Here is a 27094-nt window from a genome sequence, read left to right on the forward strand (position 1 = left end):
GTGGATTTGATTATTGAGCAGAGCCAATGGCTGTGAGAAGTTGGGGGAATAGAATGTCCAGTTAAAAAGGAAGGGAGAGCATAGTAAGAGGGTGCTTCTGTGCTGTGACCCCTCAATAGGTGAGAACTGGTTCTTGGTAAGTATATAAAGCATAGATTTTCATGAGACAATTATCTGCCTTTATGTCTACTGGAGAGCAAAGAGATTGGTTCCTTTCCAAGTGTCCACTAGATAGATGGACCTTCAGACATCGAGGCAAAGGCCTTGGGTACAAAATAGTCATCAGCCCAAATACCCTGCCACGACCCCCCCCCCCCCCCATGTGCTTGAAAAAAACATGAACCCATCATCAAAATTAACACTAGGATTGCAGGATGTTGTTCAATCTGCACAGTTGCTTTATTGTACAAAAAGTTTCCAATAACAGTAAATTAGTTTTAAAAAAGGACAAAAAAAAGGCATGTTGGAGAGAAGCGCTTCACTAATTGCTTTATTTAAGCACACAAGAAAAAAAAGTCTTATCTGACCAATTAGGTTGGGAGGGTTTCATTACCTTTAGGAAGCCATTAGCCAGGATACAACACTGAAAGCACTGTGTCAAAACAAATAAATAATGCTCTCTCAATTAGCAGAGAGACGTCAATCCATTAGACAAACGCTGCTTCATGCCCATGGCGAAGCCACCCCCTCCCAAATTAATAAAACCAGAGACAGTAGATTTTAGCCACAATCTGGGGTAAGATCAGGAGCTCTGGAGACCTGACAGTAAACGGTCCCATTTCTCCTCGCGCGCAGGCTGACAGAGCCATCACGGAGCACGTAGAGGGGCAGGTGTCCCTGCTGGCCTCAACTCAGGGAGATGGAGGGCCCTGCTTCCCACAGACATGGGCTTCAGCAAGGAAAGGAGCTGAAGCTTCAGGGCAGCATGACTAAGCTTCTCTCACGGCCCCTGTGCTGATCTGCCCTCAGGAAAGGCTCAACAGAAAAAGACAGTGTTCTGAGGAGCCCAGCAAGCTGGCGCACAGACTGCAGGCTGCGTCCCTCTCCAGGTCACGGTCATAGCAGCTGCGGCTTTAGCTGGCATTGCCCTGATTTCAGTCAGAATGGATGGTCCCACCACCCCAATGAGATCCTTAAAATCACTTCTAATCAGATCCATGATTTCACCCAAACGGGTTGGAGGACAAAAGCCAACCCTAATCACCCTATTCACTAAAAATATAAATAAAATGGTGATCCTTTCTTAAAGGGTCACTTTCCTTCAAGGATAGTTAAGACAGCTTTAAAAGCTTTAACAGTGATCCAGTATCCCCATCAGAGACCGTCTGGGAGGGAAGCCCCTGGTCTGAGCAGCTCCACTCCTAGGAGCAGCTGGTCGTTGGGTTATGGTTGGGCGGGATGAGGACGAAGGCCTACAGCTACCCTCAACTGCTGTAGAAGCCCCACATTTCAGGGACGATCAAGGAAGGGCTGGATTTTTATTCCCAGACCTTCTTTCCTAACAAATACTTGTCAGGGAACACCATGCTATTTCCTGAAATGCCAGGGACACCTGCTGATCATTCTACGGCCAAATCCGTAAAAAAAACAGTGGCTCCCCAGCGCCATCAACAACCTGGGAAGAAATGGCTGAGACAACTTGAATCTCTGGCCTGGGGTTTAAATTTCTAGCAACAACTCCAAAGTCAAATTCTAGAGAAGGATTTTACGAGACTGGTCCAAATAAAATGTAACCCATTAGAGATAAAAACAATGGAAAAGCCATAAAAAAAAATATACAAAGACCATTAAAACTATACTTGCATCTCAAGAGCAACTGAAAACATGAACAACTTCTGTTTTTAAAGCCATCATCACTTTCCTCATGACTTTACAGTTGGGGATATATCTAAGCACCATACTGATAACAGGGAAGGACATGACAAAGCCCCACTTTGGTGATCTGATTCACACTCACTTTACAAACAAGGGACTGCCTGGTCCTGCTTCCCACCACCTGCTGGAACATGCCTACTTTCTGGGCATATTAAGTGGCAATGGGAGAGCCAATAAATCACACCTCTGGTGGAATATTTTACTTTGAAATGCCGTGATGTTTGGTTAATAATTTCAGACCCAAATGGGGTGACCCATTTAGAATGGCCTCTGTGTAAATTCACAGTTCATTAAATGGTGGCTGGTTTGAACAGGTCATTATGTGGTTAGTATATGAGCAATGGATTGAGTGAGGATGGCTGGGGATGTGTGCAGGGACACACTGCCCAATTCTGGTGACATTCATGACACTGCCAAGCTTTCTTTTAATTCGAGGTTAGTTCAAATCACCAACTTTTAAATTTAGGTGGTTTTGCTCAGCAACCCCTTTTGGTTTACAGTAGAAAATGTGCATAAATTTTAGATGAGGAATACTCCATTTACAATTAATTTAAACTTATGAAGCTGTTTTAACTGGCCCATCTAAATGTGTTAATTAACATCAATGATGGTTTCTTATTTTTCACACTTTGTTACTCTGATCATTAACAGTGATGGAAAAGCGAAATTAAGGTAATGGGGAATGGATTATAAATTCTTAAAGGACTTCTCAGTTTGTTTTCAACTGGAAAATATAGAGAGAAAGATGAAGAGGCATTTTTGCCTCTATCCATAAATTTTTGGTACCAAATCCTTAAAAACCAGATGGTTTTCAAAATTTTTTCCCCAGAAATGATTTTAACACGCTGCTCAGACATGATTGCTAAGAAAAATAGCTTATTCACAATAATATCGAACAGCTTGTGGAGTGCTGTAAACGTCCCACTCATTTTCTCTTTCTAAAAGATAGTGTAACTGATGACAGTGCTCCATCTCTAGTCTGCAGCAGTACCAAGGTCTTTAAATTCTCCACAATGGAGGAAAAACAGAAGCCCACTCCCCTCGCTTCAGCACTGTGCAGGAGTCCACGAGATGCTGGTGGCCACGCGGGGCCGGGCCCTCGGCAGGCAGCCAGCAGCCCAGCCCCTGGCGCCCGGATCCACGCGGCACACACAGCCCCCAGGCCGCTTAGTGAGACTTCACGCCGACGAGGACAACAATGAGGACAATAATGATGACAAATAATATTAAAATCACAAGCATCTTCCGATTCTTCTTTTGATACTGCTCTGCCTACAGAAAGAGGAGGGAAAAAAGCCGTCATTTTCCCCAAAATCAAGCCTCACTCATTTCCAGTCCTATCCTCTGTATAGCTGACCTCTTGGCTACAGACTCCTTTATTACAACCTTCCATCAATTCACACGAATTCAGCATGCGTGGAAGGGCCCCTGACCTGGATCTGCAGCCTCCCAGGAGGCACTAGTCTCCCAGGAGGCACTAATGCGGTGTGGGATCTGCCGCCCAGACACAGGGTGAAGGCAAAGGTCAGCCTTCAGCCCAGACGAGCCCGCTCCCGCTCACCGCTACTTCCACTGCCCTGAGGACCCCTCTCTCCAGGAAGGCCCTCTGGCAGGCGCACCTTCATAATGAAATCACTCTGCTGGCTAAGGGTGCCACCACAGTGATGCGCAACCGCTGGCCCCAAACAGCTTGATTCTTACCTTCCCTGAATATGGCAACAAGGAAAACTTATCCTTTGAAATAAAACTAAGAAGGTGCTCCCCTTGGGGTCAAGTGCAGAAAGAACCCCCACCTCCCCAGATAAGTCCCTGTGCTCCTGATGACACAACACCTCCAGGCTTCACCTGCACACACCAGCCTGGTCTATGCCCAGGCGCCATGCCATGCCTGCCTGCAGAAATAAGACCAGAGGAGGGGCAGTGAAGAAGAGAGGTGTGAGGATCTCTAACCACATCCAGAAGGGCATGCCCGCCCCGACACTATTTCGATATTTCACGGTGAAGGACAAGAAGGAGACAGATGAAAATACCTGTTGTCCTTCCATGTCCCCACCACCTGACTGTAGTTCTGTTTGCTAAGTGGGTCGCCCTGCCCCCAGGACCACTCCTCCATCAGGAGGAAACATTAGGGCAGACAGGTCTTGAGAGTCCAGGGTGTGAAGTGACTCCCGAGGCTCAATCATCCTTAGGTGAGCTGCTACCAAGGAGACGGCCAGCAATGTGACGTGAGAGATAAGACGAGCATGCTTACTTTTCCAAGTAACCCAGAGCACCAGGGAAGCCAAGACTAAATGATATACCTTAAAACCTCTCAGAATGATTTATAAAGGAAAACCTAAAACAAAATGTTTAGTTCCCACTAGATTTGTACACTCCTGCAGACAAGCTTTTCCCGTTACCTGTGTAATACTACAAAACATGTTTCACTAGATTTTAAGAAACTTCACGACCAATGCATAATCCCACAGCAGACCAAAACATGGGTATTGCAGAGTGAGAAACTGAAGTCCGTTTTACTCTTTTAATAAACAAGAACTGGCCCCCAAATGGATCTAAGTGCTTATCAAGTCCTCCGCATACAGGGCAAGCCTTCCCTTCCATGTTAACACTAGATTGCCCAAGGAAGTCATTTTGACTGCTTTTTAATTTCAATTAGAAAAACAATTATGTATATAAGGACACAATGTCTTAGAATTTTGTGACTTTTTGTACAACATATAAATGCGTTTATTAATAATTGTAGTTACCTCCCCCTCCTTCATTTCCGGTGTATATATATATATGTGTTATACCTATATTGCCCAAAAGCAGTCATTTTGACTGCTTGGGAAATTTTAGACTCTTATTATTGAATTGGGTAAATTTCTTATATGACCAGTTCGGCTCTGTATTGAAATAACAGTTTTCATTTTTTTTCGATTACCGTCACATGATAACATACAAGTACATGATAAATTGTCGATACTTGATAAGTTGCAGTTGCTCAATAAGCTAAACTAGTACTTGTTATTCGAATCTTTATGCAGTGATGCTTGTTCTAATAAGTTGTTTATTTTATTTCTTTTGCGCCCTAAATTCATGAAAGAAATGTCGAATAGAAGTGAGTTATTGGAAAAGCTAAGGAACATAAGTGAAGAGTACTTCGATATTATTCTTTCACAATGCAGTCATTTTGACTGCTTTTGGGCAATATAGGTATATACTAAGTTTCAGTCTTTCTAGTGTTAAAGGCGGACCCGAATGCCCCCCGCGCAGTGATGAGCACACCCAGAGCATGAAGGTCCCTGGGCAGACCTGGCACAGCCGTGCCACTCTGCTAGAGGAAGGGGCTGGTTTTGGAAAAAGGATGGGACAGTGCAGTCATGAACTGGAAAAATGCTCAGGATGAGGCAGAAACACCAATGGGTCTCAAAGATGCGGGGAGATGGACAGCACTTACTTGGTGAAGTATTATATTCTTTTTAGAGAAAACATGCACCCAATTACACACGAGAGCCACTCAGCAGTGTATGGATATGTTTCCCACAAACAATTACCAGAGTTCTACAATGCTTTCCGTTTATTTTTTAAAAATATCATCAAAAATATCCCTGAAATAGCTACCTTATTAGCAAAGAATATGAGAGCTAATAACACTTTCACTTCAACAAACTACTCTTTTGTCAAGGTAAGTACACAGATGTACGGTGGTAATTAACAGGGAAAATTAGATTTTTGTCTTCTCCAGGGTGATTTTCCACCAGCAATTCATCAGAAAGGTATCACGGCACGAGAGGCTGCGTCAGCAGCAAGCAAACAGGATGCTTAACCATATCTCAGCAAATGCAAATTCAACTGATTTCCTAAAACAAGAAGACTCAAAGAATGAAATGTTTTCTAAAAGGAGGAAAATAACTTCCAACCTAAGTGTGAGTGCCCTGAAAACACTAGCTACAGCAAAGGGGCGGCAGCCCACGTGGTCAGCTCTGGATGGCATGACGCCCATGTCCGCACTATCACACTGAGTGATGGCGGGCAAGAGTGCTGAAGACAGTTGTGACGGAAGACAACCCTGATGAATTTTCGATACGTGGCAACAGTTCCTCCAATCCTCAACCACTGAAAGATAAGGGATTACCTTGTGAAGCTGCTTCAAGCCGTCCTCAGTTTTGATACAGGACTGTTCAACGTTATAGTCAATTCTATCAAGGACTGTGCCCTGTGGTAATAAATGACAGTGACAGAAAATCAACTACTGCACGTGGGGAAGTGGCCTCAGGAACCCACATGCAGATTGCGATGTCGCCACGCACAGGAGTATCTGTCTGACTGAGCCTCGCTGCCCAGGACACGCTGAAAGCTCTAGGACCACCACCCAGCAGCGTCAGGCATTCAGGGGCAGAGTGTGGTGTTGGTTGTAATCAAGTCTAGTTAATGAGGAAGAAATACTGATAAACTGAGGTTTGTCTTGGATTTTGCTACTATAAGATATGCCATATTCAGACTTACTGGTGCTTTAAAACAGATACGGTTCAGTGGAAATAGGCTCTAAGTGACAAAGGACGAGCTTCTGTGCCCACCTGCTGCTTAAATACTTGGGATTCAAGAAAGCAAAATGCTAGCTTAGCTCGACCGGTTACGATTAGAAATTGACTATCATGTCTACAGACGTCAGCACAGGTCTCCGTGGATCAGAGCAACAACAGTGAGCTCCAATCCACCATGTAAAATTTCACATCTGCCTCAAGGAGAATTTTGTTCTTAATTGTTTAATCTCTTGGTTCAGACAGAGAGCAGGGAACACTGGGCTATATGGAAGAACAGGGCTCTTAACGGAAACACGCTGCATTAGAAGAGATAGCAAGAGCAGTTCCCTGGGAACCACGGGAGTAATTAATGTAACTAGATCTTCCGTAGCCTTGACACTCCATTCTCAGCTGGTTTCAGGGGGATCAGGACCCAAATCCCTACTGGCAAGATAATAAAATACCCTAATCAGATTGTAGCAGTGAACAAACAATTTAATTCCACTTGAAAGCTAGTGTTTCCAGTCGCCATTACCCAATAACCTGCCAAAATTCGAAGGAAAGCCTTATCTCCTGCCAGAATCACTGCTGAGCCTGGGCAGCACTGCCAGGCCCCCAGGGAGGGCGCTCTTACAAGCACCCCTGAGGCAGAAAACACAAGAACTTCTATTGACATTTACCTAAAGAAAAGTTTACTGTTTTAAAATGAAAAATGGAAGTGGTATACATATATAATTTGCATATACATGCATACATTGGGCGAAGAGGTTATTATTTTTTTCCTGATAGGAGTGCAGAGTCAACCAAGTTTGGAGAAGGACCAGATTTTATGGTAGAAAAACCCATTGATGAGGAAGGTAAACTGACGTACCTGCTCTACAATCATTGCTCCTAAGTCCCTAAAGATCTCATTTAGGTCAGAAATCGACTGCACAATCTGCTGGATCTCCCGCTCCCTCTCCTCCACCATTAGCGTGTTCTGGTCCAGGAGCACCAGCTGGTCATCTGTGAAACCCTAGTAGAAAGGAGTACAGAATCCACATGTTAGATTGCCCCCTGGAGTAAGCTTTGGTATACCATTTTAGACATAATTTAAAGAAAATGATACCTAAAAACATTTCTATAAAGCACATAAACACTTATTTTTCCCTAAAAGGAAAAACCCAAATTCCCATGGCAAGCGGGACCTAAAGCAGGACTGGTAAAAGCAGAACGCCTGGAGAGAACTCCTGCCTGCGGGCAAGAAGGCCTGGCTAGCAGAACCTGGGGGAGATCCATGCGTATCTCTCCCCAAGTCCAGAAGGGAATTACAAGGGCTCCCTGAAGCCTTTGGAAGGAAGAAGGTACGGCCCATGACTGTCCGCCAGCCTGCTGTAAAATCTACTTGATGGACGAGCCACGCAGCACTAGCCCATCGTCCTGCAAAGCTACGGGTCTGTGAAGAGAAGAAAACAGAGCGTAGGCCCTTCACATACCCGATCATACAGAGTATCATCGTCTCCATCATCCATCAGTGGTACTGATGTATCAAAAAAATGCTGGGATCTTTCCTCTCGGTTCTTCATGCCTATCACAGATAATTCACTTTATTTGAATATGTAAACCATCCTCGTTACTACTCCACCATTAGAAAGGGGAAATCTAGATTTAAACTCAACAGTCAAAATGGAGATATTCTCAGCAGCTTTGGGGAGGGGAGGGCATTAAAGATTATAAACATACAACAACATGTGAAAGACCAAATGACACTGTAAATGTGTATAGTTCACTTGATGCCAAGTGAATGACAAAATGACAGAACCATCTGAGAATCTCTAAGTGGAGCGAAATATGTAATCTAACTGCTGCTACAAAACATTTAAAAAAAACACAATATTTTTCTCTAGAAGCATGTCTAGTACGAGTTCCAAATGGCCTTAAATAAAATTTTAGGAGTAACAAAATTAAAATACAAATATGCAGTTGTAGAGGAAGGGAGGACTAGGCTGCTAGAGTATGTGGGGATGTTACTAATGCCAATGGTGGTAAAGAAACAACAGTTTGTAGGGAACCCTGACCAATTCTTTGGAATCACGTCGCTTTACTAGCAGTGGTCCTCAGCCTTCTGGCCCTTTAAACGCAGTTCCTCATGTTGTGACCCAACCATAAAATTATGTTCGTTGCTACTTCATAACTGTAATGTTGCTACTGTTATGAATCGTCATGTAAATATCTGATATGCAGGATGGTCTTAGGCGACCCCTGTGAAAGGGTCGTTCGACCAACAAAGGGGTCGCGAGCCACAGGTTGAGAACCGTTGCTAGGGTCAGGAGACTCAGCCTAAAGGAGTGTTAAAACTCCTCCTACAAAGGTGCCAGCCCCTCAAAGACCTGGGATGCTATGGAAACACGGAGCTTTAATACGATTAGGATGGGTTTTACCTATTAATTACCAGCTCCCCATTCCAACACCTAGAAAGCTACAGGTTTTCACATGGTCTGGGATGAATTTCAAGTTCTTTAAGCTTGACACCTAGTAAGTTTTGTCTTCTTAGCAATGAACTACATGACACCACCCAGGCCTCCATGGGGCCGGTGTCGCACGGGGGTGGCACAGTTAATGGTTCAGGGCCAAGCGGAGAACCAGTGGCCAGGCCGCAGTCCCACACTCACGTCTCAGGTAGCCGGCCTGCGCGTGCCGGAAGCTGGCGGACAGCTCCTGCAGGGCCTGCGCCAGCGAGGCCACCACGTTGCGGAGCAGCCGCTCCTCCTGCTCCGAGCAGGTCCTGCGGGCCCGGCTGGGCAGCGCCTGCACCGCACGCTGGCACCTGTGGAAGAGCTGAAACGAGCCCGGAGGCCCCGTGAGACTGAAACTCTGCTCGGACAGGACAGACTAGCACCGACAGGGCACCGGGCAAATCCACACGCAGGCCGCTGTGTGCGCAGCCCGCTGAGCTCAGATGCCCGCCCACACCCACACCCCGCTGCTCTGGCCTCATTCTCCCCCGCTGCCCTCCTCAGAGGCACGTGCTACTCTTCCCATTTTGCAGGTAAGAACCCTGGTGTGGGGGGATTCAAAGAGAATCTGGCCACTGCTCCACTGCTGAGAGCCACATCCAAACAGTACCTCACCTAGCTTCTCCTCAGCACCCCCCTCTCATCATGAGCACCCAGAAGACTTTAATAAAAAATGTGAACACTAAAGTTTAAACACTTGCCCTAACCGGTTTGGCTCAGCGGATAGAGCGTCGGCCTGCGGACTCAAGGGTCCCAGGTTCGATTCTGGTCAAGGGCATGTACCCTGGTTGCGGGCACATGCCCGGTCGGGGCAGTGCAAGAGGCAGCTGATGGATGTTTCTCTCTCATCGATGTTTCTGACTCTCTATCCCTCTCCCTTCCTCTCTGTAAAAAGTCAATAAAATATATTTAAAAATAAATAAAAATAAAAAAATAAACACTGGTTATATGGCTTAACATGACTCAAATTTAGCATTTTACAAGGTTTTCTCCTAGGACATGTTTCTCTAGGATACTAGGTTTCTCAGTCTGGGGCAGAAACTCCCAACCTCCAATTACGAGGACCACTTTTAACACAAAAAACGTTCAAACACTAGTATATGATAGAAGTTACACACATTTTAAGATCAAATGATTGAACTCAGTAATGCTCTGGGTTTAATTTTTTAAATTAATCCACAGTAGTATGTATCAACAACTGAAAACCGTCCCCCCTCATCCAGACATGGCGCTAGTAGCGGACACCGGGAGGAGCTCAGCCTCCACTTGTACTTCCTGAACCTCAGGCTGGGAAGTGACTGTAGGCAGACTTGCCCTTAGTTGCATCAGCTACGGCTGCCGAGGTGGTCCTGAAGGCTGGGGACTGACTTCCAGTCTCACCTGCGTGACCTCCTGGGTGGTGATCTCAATGGCGTGCTCCTGCTCACTGCTGTCATCCAGCGTGGGTCTGTTCAAATGCTGGTCATGCAGGCTGGCTAACTCCTTCATCTTCTGTTTAATCCGGCCAACATCGTACTGGATCTAAACAAATGAAATCACCAGAACTCCACTGAGCCTGCCAGGTACCTGCCTGCCACCGAGACAGCCAGTGACACTCCAGGTAGAGTTGTGTCTCCAGCCAACTTGTAGGCTGCCTGACGCATGAGCAACGTTTCATTCAGAGAGCCAGAAATTCAAATACCACTCCTCCATGTTACACATTTCTTCAATTTCTCTCTATGGTTCAGGTAGTTACTGCTAAGCCAAAATCACTCACTCACTCTCTCACACACACCTTTCTTGTGGTGTGCACACTGAATTAACCAAAAGCTAAAGTTTTCCTAGGACATGCATTCAAGTGTAGCCAAATCAGCTTTTATGGCAAATATCTTAAAACATGTTAATGTCACAATTACTTAAATAAATACGATAGTGTAAAACTAATATTCAACTTACTTCATCCACTCCATCCACCCATTTAGGAGGTAACCGTTTTGTCACGCCAATCGCTGCTTCTGGATCTAAGCTAATGCCGGACACCAGAGCCATCCGGTCATCGGCAAGCTACAGGGAAATAAAGGAATGTTACAAAACCATTCAGCTTCAGTTTAGCTAAGCACATGCTTACTCCCTTCTAAGTGCCTCTCCCTGAGAAAGTACAGGAATGGAGGAGCACACGCACGTGCCCGACAATCTGCATGCTTTTGAGATTGTTAAGACTGGAACTGCTTTCCTAGCTTTCCACGCACCAGTTCTTAATTTCCTTGGACATACTTGTGAACATAAATTTGACTTGATCTGCCTATAGAAATGTAACTAGAAAGTCAACAAAAGCTCCTTAAAAGACCTCTTAGTACTCAACAATTAATGTGATCAGACAGAAGTAAAAAACAAACAAACAGCTAGGCTGGGATGCAAAGTACAGGATAGGGAATATAGTCAATAATATTCAAATAACTACGTAGGTGCCAGGTGGGTACTGGAAACATCAGAGGGAGCACTTTGTAAAGTATATGATTGTCTAATCCAGTGGTTCTCAACCTTCCTAATGCCGCGACCCTTTAATAGAATTCCTCATGTTGTGGTGACCCCCAACCATAAAATTACTTTCGTTGCTACTTCATAACTGTAATTTTGCTACTGTTATGAATCGTAATGTAAATATCTGATATGCAGGATGTATTTAGGCGACCCCTGTGAAAGGGTCGTTCGACCCCCCAAAGGGGTCGCGACCCACAGGTTGAGAACCGCTGGTCTAATCACTCATGCTGTACACCTGAAATGAATACAAAATAAAATTAGATGTAAACTGTAATTGAAAATAAAATACTAGGCTACTACTAAAGCTAGTAAGTGGAATCAATATGCAAAGTTCAACAGCAGCAGCAGCCTTTACTTCCATACATTCAGCTTATTTTGGAAATGGCTGATCCAGTTAACTTGGCCATGAGATCATTAACCATGTGTTCAAATGTGTAAAAGAAATGCTTAAACAGTTAGCAAATTATCTACCATTTGGCAAAAGCAATCCTTACAATCTCAATGCAGTCCTACACTGTCATTTCCTTTCTTCGGTAAAATGTCCACAGACAACATTTTCACTTATTTTGAAATAATACCGATTTTACCTATATAATACCCTGCCTTAGAGAGCTCTGGAGAACGGGAAGGAAATCATGGGTTTGGGGGTTGGTTAAGTTGTTCTCTCGCCTGGAGGCAGTCGGCAGGAAGAAAGGCTCTTGAGGGGCCCTCTGGAGCTCAGAATTTATAAATGCCCGTTTCAAAAGATCCAAATGAGGAGGAAAACAGGATGGCAAACAGCATATAAAAATCCTTTGTAGGTAAACACTTGTACATTTTCTAAGCCACACTGCAAAATTGGGGGGAAGAATTTATATTGCCTTTCTCCCCCCCCTTTCCTGCATTTATCTAAATTTACGTTTTCATTCATTCAGCAAATTCTTGTTTGCTTTTTTAACAATAAAGGAACAAGACAAAAATTTTAAACCCACAGATGAAGGAGGAAATATATCACATAAGAAAAACTGAGATCAAAAGAATCCTTCAAGTAATGAGCCCTGAATTCTGAACAGGGAGTTGACTGATAGCAAAATCCCTAAAAGCAATTGGAGGTCTTGCAGTGCTCCCCCGGCACCCCCCGGCCCCCCCCGCCCCCCCCCCCCCCCCGTATGGTTCTGCCCCGTTCCTCAGAGCAGTCTGTGGGTTCAGGAAGTGCGGATCACACACTGAAGGAACCATGCCCCTCACTGTCGCCGAGAGGTGGGCCTGAGTAAGTCACCTGCATTTGGGTCATTTCAGTTTTTAAAACAAAAATGGTGTGTCAGCCACCTCCACTGCCTGGGACTCTGAGTCTGAGAGGTGGCCATCTTATTTGTTTTTAAGAGTTCACTAATAGGAATCCTACAGACCTTTTTTTGATTTTAATCCTCCTAAAAGCTAGGTGAGCTAGGAACCTATTATTCCAATTTGTAAGTGAGGAAATTGAAACTCAGAAAAGTTAAGAACCTTGCCCAAGGCCACAAAGCTATTAGTGACAGATTAAAACCTGGTTGGCTGACTCCAGAAGCCCCATGAACTCCACCAGCTGCCAATCACTTTGACAGGCCCATGAAATATAATTGCAATTTGCTAAGAAAACGAATCAGGACAATAAACACCCTCAGATTAAAACAACAACACAAGCCCTGCCGGTGTGGCTCAATGGTTGAGCGCTGACCCATGAGCCAAGAGATCGTGCCCGGGTTGCAGACTCGATCCCCAGAGGGGGGCGTGCAGAGCTAATCAATGATGTTTCTCTCTCATCAATGTTTCTATCTCTCGGTTCCTCTTCCTCTCTCTCTAAAGTCAATTAAAACAACAACAAAAACTACAACACAAAACAGGCCCCCATGAACACATAAGTGTCAACCAAAGCAGCCTCTCTGACCAACTGTGGACGTAGGGACATGGTGCAGACCTCATCCACTCAGGGCAGGCACAGACAGTGAGAGGCAGAGCTGTTTATTCCTGAGGTCCCACTGCAAAGTCACCCAGACGTGGGACTTTGTGGAGGGTACACTCACCAAGGAACAAGGGGCAAACCACATGCCCGGCTCTCAGCTTCTGCCAGCTCTACAGCCGGTGCTGGACGCAGAGTTGTTATCTGATTGGAGCAAAACTTGAACTTAACCTCCAACTGTTTATACAAAGCAAAACCTGAAATTGCTAAGGTCATGGGTCATAATACTGCCACTGTGGCAGTTTATTATCTAACCCACTATCATTTCACTAGAGTAATAATAATAATTTTTTTGCATTTATAGTTTTTAAATTCAGGATGTACTGTTTTTACTGTTTACAAATACACATTAAACTAAAAAGATAAAGAGATATCTGCAAAGTAACTAGTATCAACTTATCTGAAACAAATGAGAAATTTTAAATCATGTATGAAGTCTGCTGAAGTACATTGAGCTATTTGAAGCAGTACTTGACTTCATACTTTAGATGTGGGCAGATGCCAGCCCGCCGAGCTGGCCCTGGTCTGCCCACACTCTACATCAGGACTCTGCCAGCAGACACAGAGCTGACGCTCTGGGACTGCAAACTCAACAGGGAATAACCTGTCCCCGCGGGACAGTCTACAGCAGCAGTCGCCAGCCGGTGGTCCGTGAGGTCTGAAGGGCTGGCGACTGCTGGTCTATAGCAACAGCTCACCATGATAATGAAATGCAGCCGACTCAGAAGAAATGTGTCATGTTTTTATTGGTGTGGCTTCTGATCTATATCACAGTTTGTACTATTTCTTTTCTTTTTTTTAAAGAGTATGTTTTGGGAAGGAAAAACATAATAGAAGATAAGTGTCAATTATTTAAAATGGGAACTAATACGAACATAAACACATTTTAAGTACAAAATCACCCTTTCAACTTCAGAAATCTCATTTCCCATGTAAAAACCTGTTTTTTTAATCTTTTTAAGATCCAAGACATGTTGCCATCTTAGTCAATATAGACCTTTAAAAATCTGCCAGATTTTTAATTCTCTTTACTTATCCTTGCTGAACTTCAACGTAATCTCCCTCCAGATATATGATGTTGGTGATTAAAGCTTTTCTTACATGAACTTCTGCTTCTGAAGTAAAAAATAAAATAAAATATTTGTTAAATAAGAAAACTTTTTAAATAAAATATTGTACTTATGAGAATTAAGAACTTATGAACTCTTGTCTCTTTGTTTTTAGTTCTGTCCTTCAAGAACTCTGGGGTGAATATCTGAGCCCACACTCATCTACCTCACCCTCACCAATGCAGGAAAACCCCAGCAGATGCTCAAAACATCACACCCAACGGCTTCTTGCTAGTTTCACTAGTTATCTTTTGCCCTTGGTCGACTTTAAATGCTGACACCTGTGTCCCTGGAGAGCGCCAGGCTGTGTGGACAAGTTCTTAATCTATGGAAGGCGCACATGCACGCACACACACGCTCTTGCTGATAAATCTTGCTGTTCCAAACATACAGCCTTCCTACTTATAAAACCCTGCCTTTACGAGATGTCTGAGTTAGGGAATTGTAAGGTTAAGGAAATGGCAAAGCTGCTGCTGAGATTAAGAAAGTCAGACACATACAACCCACCCCATCTAAAACAATGAACTAGGTTCAGCCACAATGCATGCTGATCAGCAGCAATACTGACAATTCCGGATCATCTGTGGCAATAAGCATTTAAAACATCCAGAAGGGACATTGAAAACAACAGCCTAGCAACTCTCTCATCCATGTGAGACAATCCTGGAGCGCAAGCATAACTCGCGGGCTCAGAGGCTCCCGACTTCACTGATGGACTATTAGGCTTAAGAAACCGCACTTCCTTGAGGGAGTGAACAAGCACGTGGGTGAGAGAATCGGAATGTCGGCACTACACTTTATTTTAGAGCTGTGATACTTTTAAAAAAGTGTTTATTTTCTTGATTGTGAAACAATAAATGTTCAAAATAGACAGTGCTTTAAATGTGCAAAACTACAGACAAAAAATCTGAGAATCACAGCACTCAGATATAAATGCTGCTAGTCTGATGGGCTTCCCTTGTTTTCTCAATGACTACACTCCCTTAAAAACGCTGAGAGGGAGCAATAATGACCTGCGTCACCTGGGTGCTGCACTTCCACAGACTTTGTTAGTCCCAACAACAAACCTGTAGAGGGGATTGGGCACCGCTCCCTGTTTTACAAACACAGACAGTAAGGCCCAGCTGGGTGCAGAGACTTTCTCAAAGCCACCCTCAGCAGGGTGACCAGGGAGCCCAGCCTATGGCCTCCATTTATTTCACCCTGCCCTCCCCAGGCTACGTGGTTTGGGAGTTTGACATTTATCTCTTAATTACAAGAGATAAATATTCTTATGCAGATTTTTAAAAAACCCACAACCTTGAGACAACTCCTCTGAAGATGACTGTCACCAGAAGAACGAGATTAGGGTAGAGACCAGGAGGGAAGACTGTCTGGAGGATAGGCGAGGCCTCCTCCTAGGGGACACCGCACTCAGTATTCTGCAGGACAATGAGGCTGGTATCCCCAGGATGCAGACTTTGAGTGGTTTCAGTAGAATGACCCACTAATGTGGACCAATGACAGGAAGCCCCACATGGCTTTACTCTGGGAAGCCCAAGTGCTGCAGTCAGGAAAGCTGGCTCAGGCCTCACCTACCAGGCTGGCCTCCCATCTGACCCACACCGGGAACTGGGGCCACTTTGACTCTTCCCAGAAGACGGCTGTTCGAAGCACCCTGCAGGCTTGGCGAAGCAAGGCTCTGGACACCATCTCCAGCGCCTAGCTCAGCACCTGGCACTCAGCAGTCATAACTATCCAATTATAATTAGCTGAATGAATCAACAACAAATGGGTGGACTGAACGAATGAAGTAAATATGTCATGTACAACTTTAAAAGCTAATTCATAAAAGACACAAAGGTTGTGGACAAAGGACAAGAAGAGGCAAGTAAACTACTGAAGGGGATGAGGTGCCCAGAGCAGAGTACTGGGCTCCGTTCAGAGAACTCTAACAGCACTGGGTGTGGGGGAGAAAGTGGCGCCACTCAGGTCGCTGGTCACAGAATGCGGCCCCCTTCGAAGCTCAGAGTAGGCCAAGCTGCGGGTCTGCTCGTCCCGTGAGCAGCCAGGCGGTGGAGCTTGATGCCTGAAGAGGGTGAGGGAGAGCCTGAGACCAGTCAGATGGCAGACCCCTAAGGGTGACCACAGCTGTGCTTGCCCTGCGTGTGACAAGTACTCAGTGCTTCTTCAATGTAAGGCTGTTCCGTGATCATCATTTCTCCCATCATAAACTTCCTTTTGGGACCATGAAACCCCTGTTTCCAAACTGTGCAGTAAGGGGTAACATCTGTTCTAAAAGGCCTGCTCTCCATGTCCCACGTGTCTGGTCAGCAAACCCACCACGACTGCTGTGACCCAGAGATGCTGAGGTTCATTGTGTGTGAGCTGCAGTGACCTCTGACCTCTCTGGGCCCAGTGCCCAGGCGGTACAGGCAGGAAGGTTCCTTAGGCAGGCATGGCCACGGCACCGGGCTCAGTGAGCCACCAGCTGAGGGCTTCTTTATAAATACTAATTGTTTCTTAATGACTCAAGTAATACTTGCAGGTGGTTTAAAAATATATATCCAACCTAAGGAAAAGTTTGCAATAAAAGGAAGTTTCTCTTCCCTCCCAGCCTTTTCCTGTAAGGTATCCACTGTTAACAGTTCCTTGTGTCTCTTCTCAGAAAGTTTCTATGAACACACAAGCATAAATGTGAGTTATTTTGCTTAAAAATAAAAAAAGGAGGGGGGCCTCACAGAGCCCACACTATTTTGCATCAGACCCTTGGCCCCGAGCGCCCACGGGAGCTCACTGGTTGGCAGCCTCACAGCTGGAAGGGAAGTAGAGATGCTGATGTGCTCAGCCAGTTCTCAGGGAGGGACACTCAGCTGTGCCAGTCTATGGTCATTATCAACTAGTTAAAGTTTTTAGAACTTACAGGTAGATCTTAATCTACAAATGAGGAACCTCCTTGTTTTTGAAGACAGTCGCCCTAATCCCACCTCACTGTTCATTCTTCTAAATTAAACTAACCAAAATAAACAACACTCCCCCCAGTTACTCTTTCTAAAAGGTCTTCCCTCAGGAAAAACATTTTTACCCCTTCATCACTGAAGCAGGTAACAGAAGCACACAAAATTAACAAGCACAGTTCAACCCCCCTTTTCCTCAACTCTTCTACAAGCTACTAGAACAAAGCCCTATGGGTATGTCCTCTCCCCATCTTCTGGGAGACTCAGCTAGGGGGCAGCGAGGGGATCATGAGTGATCTGTCCAGTCAAGGCAGCAATGACCTTGAAGAGCCCTTAGAAGCAGTGGCTGGCCTCCTCCTCCTTCTCTTCCCTTAGGGTTTTCCCCAGAAACAGGTCCTTCACACTCCACCTGAGCAACTTCTCAGGAAATCAAGGCACTCATAGGCAATCAGTTACACTCATGGCCCTAAAAACAATTTGGCTTATTAATAAGTTCAAGGAAATGTTCAACCTGTCCTGCTTCCCAAGTTGAGTCACTTTCCCAAGAGTAGTAAATACTGTTCCCAGCCTCTCTCTAAATCATCAATTCACCTGGTGTGAAAATATATTCAATAAATCCTAGGTGGTAAATTATTAAACACAGCAATTATAAGTAATCAAAACAAATGCTAAAATGTGTGTGAGCTCTGTTAGCATTTTATATATGACCAGAGACTTCAGAAAAACAGGCATAATTTCATGAATTAACATACAAAAATATTCAAAACACAATACCTCATCCAGCTCCTGAAGAGATATGTCGGTCCCAAGAGTCCCATCCAGTTAGGGACAGCAAAGAGAAAGCAGGATGGGGACAGACAGACAGATAAGGTATGGTCAGTTGAGAAAGCACTGAGATTTAAAATAACTCTAAAGCTGACTAAAAATAAAGATCCACTAACCAAGGCATTTAAACAATCTCCCCACTATGATTCTTCCTTTTTTTTTTTTTTTATAAAAAAGCTACATAAATATGATTTTTATTTTTATTTACTGTGATTGTTGTTTTGGAAGTAATAGGAAACATACAATGCATAGTTGTAAAAATTAAAACACAATAGAAACAAATAAAACACACTTGCTTTAGTTTCACTAAAATGTAATGCTCATCTGTTTCATAAATGTCAACTATTATATACAATATTCTAAATTCCCCCTAGGAAGAGAAAATAGGAGAGCAACGCTGAAATGCAATTTTACCGTGTCAAATGCATGTATATTTTAACATGTAAAACAGCCCTGCAAATGCAGCAAAATTAGAAAATGAACAACCCACAAAAATTGTCTATGGCTGTATTTAGATAATAGTTGAGTGACCACATATGTGAGGTCTGCACAAATTCAATCCCGCAGCCCGAGCTTTCTCCGCGGTAACAAGCAAGCCGAGAAACCGCTCTTCCCCGGAGAGAGACACAGGTGGTAAAAGCAGAGAAAAACTCTCCCCATTTGCTTGGCATATGTTACTATTAGTCTAGAAAGCACGCTTATTTATAAAGCTATTATAAAAGCAAGTAAACAAAACAAAAACAGGGAAGGAGAAAAAAAATGTTAAGGGGTAGTAGGAAGGAAGCAGCCCCAGCACCCAGAGAATTAAGTTTCAATTGAAAACTAAAGGTTCTTTTTCAGATCAACGTGGAACTCCATCTTCTGAATAGACATATACTAATGACAGATAATTTAAGCAGCTAGCTCTTCTTTTTTCCTTCACAGTATTGATCCCTGAAATAATTAGTGGTGAATTTCAATAATCAACTGTGTTGATTGTTTTTAATGCTTAGCAGTAAATTCAGAAAAACACACACAAAAACATAACTTCCTATTTAAAAATTAATAGTGCAAATGAAACTGGTCTATCAGAGCCAAAATATATTAAACAATGAGAGCAATAAAAATGTAATTAAACACTCCTCCATGTAAAAATTCAATTAGCTGACATTCTATAGAAAGCTGAGTGTCCTCTGCGTTCCTTCCACAATTTGTTATGACAGTAAAAGAGAACTACACACCCTGCCATAATTGTGGGATGGAAGATATTAATAGAGAAGATAGTGTCAAATGGAAATCTGAATTAATTACCTTTTACTTTAAGAAGAAAAGAAAATGTTTGTATTTTTTAAACATAACATTTTCAGCAACAAAGCATTTAAGTGTTTTTTATTACTGAAAAAAGACACAAGCATAGCCCCAACTTCGGTGTCTCATGTGCACATCCGCCGTTTTGCAGCGGCTCCTGGCCTCGGCTTTGAACAGTGTTATTACTGCAAAACATGGTTGAGGTCTCCGCTACACGTGCGCCTGTCCTCTCCCGTTATTAACCAGGGACACACCCTAATCCTTGGTTTCTACCATTACTAGCTGATAAGAGGTGGGATCAGAGTCATGGGCTAGATACAACTCTATTTTTTACAAATAAGAAAACCAAGCTTCAGAATGTATAAATAAATCCATTTCCCCAAAGCCACAGAGCTTGGTACTGCGGGCTGACATGGGGACAGACCCAGGTGTTCAGGCCTCTTTCCACCTCACCTTCCAACTTCTCCATTCAGGGAATTACAAGTGATAGGCAGCCACCATTACATGTCAGAAATTAAATTCAGAAGGTCATCTCTTCGGAGGAACCCCACTCCCACCCAAATCTGCTACTTAAAAAACAAAGAATTTCAACCCCCCGCCCCCACCACCACCACCAAATTCCAGAAAAGTTTATCAAGACTCGAAGTAAAACATTTAGAATTGCCATGAGGAAAAACCAAAATACAGCCAAATGAAAACACATTACTACGCATCATCACCTTCTAAATCTTTATAATGTCTAAATCTAGGTTTCTGACCTGCCAATGGCATGCAATCAAGAAAATATTGAAAACTCCAAGTAGCATGTGGAATTTATAGTCTAAAGAACTTTCTACATAAAACTGAAAAATAAGTGGAAACCCATCTGTGTTTATTCAGGAAGTCTGGAAAAGTTGAGTAAAATGAATTGGAAATTCAAGTCTATGCTATAGTGATATTTACTTTATTTCCATTACTGCCAAAATAAAAGTTTGCTTCACTTTTATCCAACAAAGTACCCTTATTCTCAAGTAAGCCTTGCTGCTCAAATTGAATCTTTAGAAACAAAAAAGCAAATAGATCTAAAGAGAAATATACAATGATTTCATACTTGGATTCTAAAAGCAGAGAACTAATTTCCCAACAGACTCAGCCTGGACTGAAACTTAGAACCTTCAATATGCAAGTTAAAATGGACTATATATGGTTGTAAAGTGAGATAAAGAAAAATGCTTTCTTATTTCTAAGGAAAAAGCAAGCAAACAAACTAACAAAAAAATGGGTCCTTGCATTTTCCAGGATCTGCAGCATCAGCCCTGGGAAAACAGCAGTGCTATGGTGCCCACTAGGGCAGCACAGGGCTCTGGGAGCCAGGTTTGCCCGAGTTCCATCCCAGCTCCCGGGCCTACTAGGTGACACTGGGCAAGATTCCCAACTCTTCTAAACCTCAGTTTCCTTGTCTATATCATGAGAAAAACAGCAGCATCTACTTGGTGCAGCTCTGTGAGGATAAATTGGGGCTGCACATGCAAAAAGACTTAGCCCAATACTAGGCACACAGTAAATGCTCAATAAATCTTAGCTAATAATATCATAGTCAAGACTGAAGGACCTCAGGTTTCTTATAACCATAGTTAATCCTTTGTTTTTCCCCCAAAGCATACCATGTTTTATTAAAAATAATGTGCTTGTTTCAAACTAATCTAAGACCAATTAACTCTAGCTTCCATTTATAGATTGTGCATTATTTTAAAGCAGAGAATAGATTAGGCAGTAAACACTAACAAAGTAGCTGCAATCTCTCCATTAGATCATTCTGGGAAATCAAGAGAAACCGTATAGGTCACAGGGCACCTCATCAGATCAGAAAAGCAACTCCATATCTACTTTTTATTCAAAACCTTAAACATTTTTTGAATGATTATTTAACTTAGTAAATTCATTTCAGCTTCTTAAAGCCGAACTGCCCGTAACTACTTGAATGAGGTACTACCTTAAAACCTGCATTTGGCTGATATAATGTCAAAATTATTTTTGCATAGTATTGGATCTACTTCTAAGGATTTTTGCTGGTAACATTGGGCTAACTGGGCTGCAGTATTATTGTTGACTATGGGTTTCTCCATTACAAACTGAAAGCTAAGGCTGTGTGCCTTGGTCAGAGAAGAAACAATGTAATAAAACAGAACTTGAAGAAGCATTAATGAATCCATAGGGCCACTAGAAACCACCTAACTCAAACCTGTCAATTTATAAATAAGGCAAAAGACAGCCAGAGATTGAAAGCTTGCCTAAAGACACGTTCTGAGTCAGGGTCAGGGCCATGGGACTTTGCCCTAAATTCCTGGAATTAGAGTCCAATGCTCCTTCCTTTATTTCATGCTGCCCCGAGGCATAACCATGATGGTGGACCAAAAACTGAGGCCTAAACAGAATGAATGAGAAATGCCAACAACTGCACTTTGCTGATAGTCTAAAAATCAACCCCTAGTCTGCTTTTAACAATTAGCCTGCTTTTATCAATACAACCAAGAATACAATTAAGTGGAATTTTGTTCAGTTATGGGTGTTGAACTTAAAAAGAACACAAAAAATTGGACTTCATTCACTGGCAAGAAATTTAACCTCTTCGTCTGAGCCGGGATGGCTGAGCTAGAGAAATCTCCCGGGAACAAGGAGCCTGCAGGGTTGTCATGCAGAAGAATGAAGAGACCCTAAGGGCCAGAACCTGGGCTAGGGCCCCAGGATGCACAATACAGGCCAGGTTGGGGTTAAATGAGGCAAATATATATATATATACATATTTTTTTTGCAAGTACAAACGGTGGACTGAGCGGCTGCTGGAATTTCTTACCGCCATCACAGAACGTGGTCAAGAAAGGCAAGCATAGGGATTTATCACAGCCAGGCGTGTTGGGTCAAATGACCTTTAGGTCCCTTCTGGCCCCTAGGACTTATTGTTTGACACTGCACATTTCCTTGAATTGCTGTGACATATTTGCCTGAATGCTGAATAAATCTGTCTTACTATGCACATATAGGTACCCACAATAACTCCACCATCATCACCAGCCTCCATTATTTTCCCCTGAAATTAGGATGCAAAAAATGCATATTTAAATGTTTTAAATTATAGGGTTTTAGCCATGCATTGTTTCATCGTGTGTGGGATACACACACCAATTTATAACCAATTTCCACAGCATTTTCCTTAAATAAGGATGTGGAAATTCAAGTTTAAAACTAAAATACCAAAACCTCTTACTTTAGATGTCATTTATTTTCAGTTGTGGGAGATAACAAACACACACACCAAAATAAATGTCTACAGCTTGTTCTTCTAACTAGGAACTAGAAATTTTAGGTTCTGATTTTTTAAATTAAGTTAAACTCTAGAGTTTAGTTACTTCCTTTTTAATTACTTGAGTTTTAGATATTTACAAATTGTCTTCTTTTAATTGTTTTGCGCATGTTATTAACATAATAGATGCATATATATTTTAAGTTTTTACTTATAATTTTCAAGCATACAGAAAAGTATAAAAAATGGTATAAACTGTCTGACCTAATTATTACTATGAAAAATAATAAAATCTTATGTCACCCAATGTTTCAAGGTGTTTTGAACCTTATAAAAATTTTAAAAGCAATTTAAAAACAATGTTTTTCAATCAATTAAAACCGATACCTTAGAAACATGATTATTACTACACTCGACAATTAGTAACACTTTTGCCTTATTTTTTTCCTTTATGTGGAGGGGGGGGTGTAAAACTATAAAATAAGTGATATTGTGACATTTCACCATTAAAAATTTCAGCAGGCTTCTTTAACAAAATTAAAAATTAAGTCAATTAATCAGTTTAATTAATAATTTCCTAAAAATATCACCTAAAACCCAGCCCATATTCAAATTTGACAGATATAGTTTAACTTTGCTATATGGTTTTGAAATTTACAGTCAGAAATGAGATCTAAAAATTTTAGGAGGTAGATATGCAGTGAAAAACGTTGCATGAGTTATTCAAAGTTTTAAAAAAAAATTGTTAGAGAAGGGTTTTTCCCCAAAAAATGTTTTTAACACTTTTTCAACTTCCAGAAGTTTAAAAACTGTACTCTCTATTTAGTCATGTTAAAACCTGGCCATATTTGATTTTGGGTGTGTGTCAGAATAGTTTCTGTAGAATCAACTATAAGCAGACTGCAGATAAAATACTTCACCCCTAAACACTTCAGAAATTCATGACATGCTATGTGTTTTTTAATGCACACAATTAGAATACATATATTTATAAAATATATACACTTTTAAAAATATTATAAAATGTTTTTTTTTAATTCTAGAATAGGCAAACCATTTTTGTTTTAACTGCCAATCTATATTTTAGATTTCTGAAATTGACTACAAAAATATTTTAAATGACCTGATTGCTTATACTGATTTTTTAAACAGTTGGACTAATAAATGTAACATTTTAAATGGTATAACTACAGAAAATATTTTTTTATGTTTAGACATAGATATGTATTTTCAGTTTGATTTTAGAAATCTATTTTCAAGAAATTGTCTGAGTTGCCTAAAAATATCTGTACATTTTCTGACATATCTATTTTTCTAAATTGTGTACTTTAGGTATTGATTTTTAATTATTTTACTTAGGTTATATGTTTCTGACATATCTATTTTTCCAAATGGTGTAATTTAGGCATCAATTTTTAATAATTTGACTTAGCTGACATGTTTTTTTAATCGCCTAACTTAGAGAACCATTTTAAAAATCGGTCTTAGAGATGCACTTTTAAAAAGCTGCCAGTCTCAGACACCAGGTTTTTAAACTGTCTGACCTAATTATTATGATGATTAGTAATTAAAAAGTGTCATGTTTCCCAACGTTTCAAGGTGTTTTTAACTTTATAAAAATTGAAAAAGCAAACCATATATTTTTCAATCAATTAAAAGTGGTATCTTAGAAACAAGGCTGAGTTTTTGTTTTTTTCCCCCCTGAGGTAGTATAAAGTCAAGCCATTTAAGGGCCATGCAATTTTTACATTTTCTTTAACAAAATTTTAGTTCCAATGTAGAATTTTATTCATTCAATTTCTACTCTCTAATTCCTGGCTTATTTCAGAATATTCTTTTCAAAATTAGTGCTGAAATTACTCCGTTTCCATTTTACACTAATTTCAGTATAACAGCATTTTTTTTTCAGTTTACAAATACAAAAAAGAACCGTCAAATTCTTAAGCAAACACAAAGTAAATAAAAACCTAAACACATTTCATCCCTGTTTTCTATGATTTTTGATCTGATTACACATGATTTTATTCCTGAAACTGCTCACACGGCTTAGAATAGCTTTTTTATAGGAGCCATACGGCCAAAGACAGTTTCCACTTGTGATTTTCAAACAGGAAAAACTGTCTATGTAGACAACCTGTCAATAATTAAGGCGCATAGCATAATTTTTTTCTGAAGCATTTAGATAATGTCATAAGGAAAAGAATTAAAAGGCAAATCAGGCCCTAAGAGGTGAAATAAGCGTACGATTCCCAAAGCTGTATATTTCCAGTATAATCCCCAAGAATCTGGTTTGGGGGTGACTCTATTCCCTTTCTTCAATGCTGCTTTTAGTCAAACCTGAGCTGTCTTCAGCCTGGATCCCCCTCTGACAATTAGTTTCATAACTTCACTTTTCCATTTAAGATTTTACAAAGCCGCTAATCACTGTCTTGTTCAGATCACTCAGCCACCCCCCGCACCCCCCCCCAGCGCCCCTAATTTAACAGCAGAAAACTGAGGCTCAGAAAGGAGAAGGAAGCCTTCATCAAAACCACACAAAAACATCAGTCATCTTTGCGCCCTCCTATGAAGATCCTACTGCTGGGCTAAAGAAAGGCTCAGGCTAATGAAACAAACAAAACCCTGTGTGGTTTGGGGTTCGTTTTCACAAACACATCGTATTTTGTTATGTTTTTAAGTTCGAATGGAGGGAAAAGCCTAATTTCCTGCCTGGGAAATGGAAAACGAAGATCTAATAGCACCTTAAAGTCTCACACACACGAGCCCCCAGGAAAAACAGGGAAGCAATTATTCACAGGGTACAGAGGGCTTCAAGGCCATTAAAGAAAACGGGAGAGAAGGGAAAAAAACCACACAAAACAAAACAAAAAAACACACACTCCTTCCTCGTGTGGGGGCGGGTGTCGTGCATTTGCAAGGATTTGGGTCTGCGATCACGCATCCCGGCCATCAGAACCGAAGTGAGGCTCGGTCCGGGGGCGGGTGGGGGGGAGGGAGGGGGGTGCAAACAAAACGAAACAAAAAGGCTCCAGAAAGCCTCCAAATCTTCGTGCTAAAACATATGTAAATTGGAGGCGGCTGGTCGTGCAGTGACGACGGGAGGGGGAGGGGGGGCGAATCGGGAGGGTGGCGGAAGTGAGGAGAGAGAGAGCCAGGCAGAGATAGAGCAGGGACCTAAAACTGATTTTTTTTTTCCTTCCCCCATCCAGGGTTACAGATACCAAGAGACCTTGCATTTCCGTATTATTCTTATCTTTTTTTTTTTTTTTAAACAGAGAGACAGACAGACAGACAGACAGGCAGAGCCGCAGTGCACACGACGCGTGTGTCGGAGAGGCCGCCCAGGGACTCACCGCAGCATGGCTACGTGAATGCAGAGGGCTGGAGGTGGTGTGACTACTCACTTGCTCGGCTAACAGCTGCCGGTTTTGGATGGAATTATTCCGCAACAACAAGAAAGCGTCGGTTAAACGCCTGGTGGCCATGTCTCACCCCTGTGACACCCCCCACCCCCCCGCTCAGGAGCCCCCCGCCCACTGATCGTCCTGCTTTGTTCACTTCTCCCGGCCTGGCCTGGCCGGCCCACCCTTCACAAAAGCTCCTCGTCAGGCCGCCGACCCCGAGCCGGGCAGGAGCAGCTCTGCACCTCGCCCAGGCGCGGAGACCCCTCCCCGAATACCATCTAGGCTTCCCAGTGGTCTGCGCCCCCCTCCCCAAGACCTGCCTTCGATCTCTAAGCACTTGAATCCCCCCAATCGTCGCCCAGCTGGCCAACGTCTGAGAGACCCCTCCCCAATCCAACCTGCGATCTACAAGCGTCTCACTCGCCAATCCCGCTCAGGGAACCCGTGAAGCCCCCTGCCCCCCTTAAGTCTCGGGGACCCTCGAAGGCCCTGGCTCCCTGGCCCTCACTGGGCTCACACACGCGTCTGGGCCGTGCTCTGGGGCCGGGGTCTGACTCAACTCCCCCCCTAGAGCAGTGGCCTAGGCCCTCTTTGGACAACGGGGCGAGGCGAGGGCCCTGAACTGCAGGGCGCCTGGTGCGGCCTCGGGGCCTGGGCTGAGCCTGCTGAGGCCCAGGCGCGACCTCCTGACCCCTCTCTCTCTGGGCTGCCTGCTCCTCCACGGCCACCGCAGGCTGGCGGCCTCCAGGGGCACAGGAGGGCAGCCAGGCCTGCTTCCCGGCCTCCTCACGCCTCTTCTCCGGCTCCCTCCATCCCCGGATCCGAGTGCAGCTCAGCCCCGGGCCGTTTCCGTACTGTGGTCCCGGGTTCTGGCGTCCCC

At 43.0% G+C, this 27094-nt stretch overlaps 1 protein-coding gene across 4 annotated transcripts; it reads right to left on the reverse strand.

The window, feature by feature from the left end:
- Positions 1–375: 375 nt before the first annotated feature.
- Positions 376–27094, reverse strand: STX16 (syntaxin 16). 4 transcript variants are annotated; one of them, XM_059705193.1, is made up of 8 exons: positions 26164–27093; positions 10811–10918; positions 10256–10396; positions 9032–9197; positions 7856–7947; positions 7252–7395; positions 5993–6073; positions 376–3147 (listed from the first exon to the last, which is right to left on the reverse strand). In XM_059705193.1, exons 1-8 carry the CDS (start codon positions 26293–26295, stop codon positions 3043–3045), a joined length of 969 nt encoding a protein of 322 aa, XP_059561176.1. In that variant the 5' UTR covers positions 26296–27093; the 3' UTR covers positions 376–3042. The 4 variants fall into 4 exon arrangements, with proteins under 4 accessions (XP_059561176.1, XP_059561177.1, XP_059561179.1 ...); XM_059705194.1 differs by having other exon boundaries at positions 26215–27089; XM_059705196.1 differs by lacking the exon at positions 26164–27093 and adding an exon at positions 18193–18214.

This window comes from Myotis daubentonii, chromosome 8 (genome assembly GCF_963259705.1).
Source record: "Myotis daubentonii chromosome 8, mMyoDau2.1, whole genome shotgun sequence".
Taxonomy (NCBI): Eukaryota; Metazoa; Chordata; class Mammalia; order Chiroptera; family Vespertilionidae; genus Myotis; species Myotis daubentonii.

What these genes read in the sequence shown, in the direction of transcription:
- STX16 (XM_059705193.1), bottom strand. Translation starts at nt 26,295, where the DNA reads ATGGCCACCAGGCGTTTAACCGACGCTTTCTTGTTGTTGCGGAATAAT. An exon ending in GCAGGCCGGCTACCTGAGAC is followed by an intron (nt 7,948 to 9,031) that starts GTGAGTGTGGGA and finishes TATCTGTGATAG; the next exon opens with GCATGAAGAACCGAGAGGAA. An exon ending in ATGATACTCTGTATGATCGG is followed by an intron (nt 7,396 to 7,855) that starts GTATGTGAAGGG and finishes CCTTTCTACTAG; the next exon opens with GGTTTCACAGATGACCAGCT.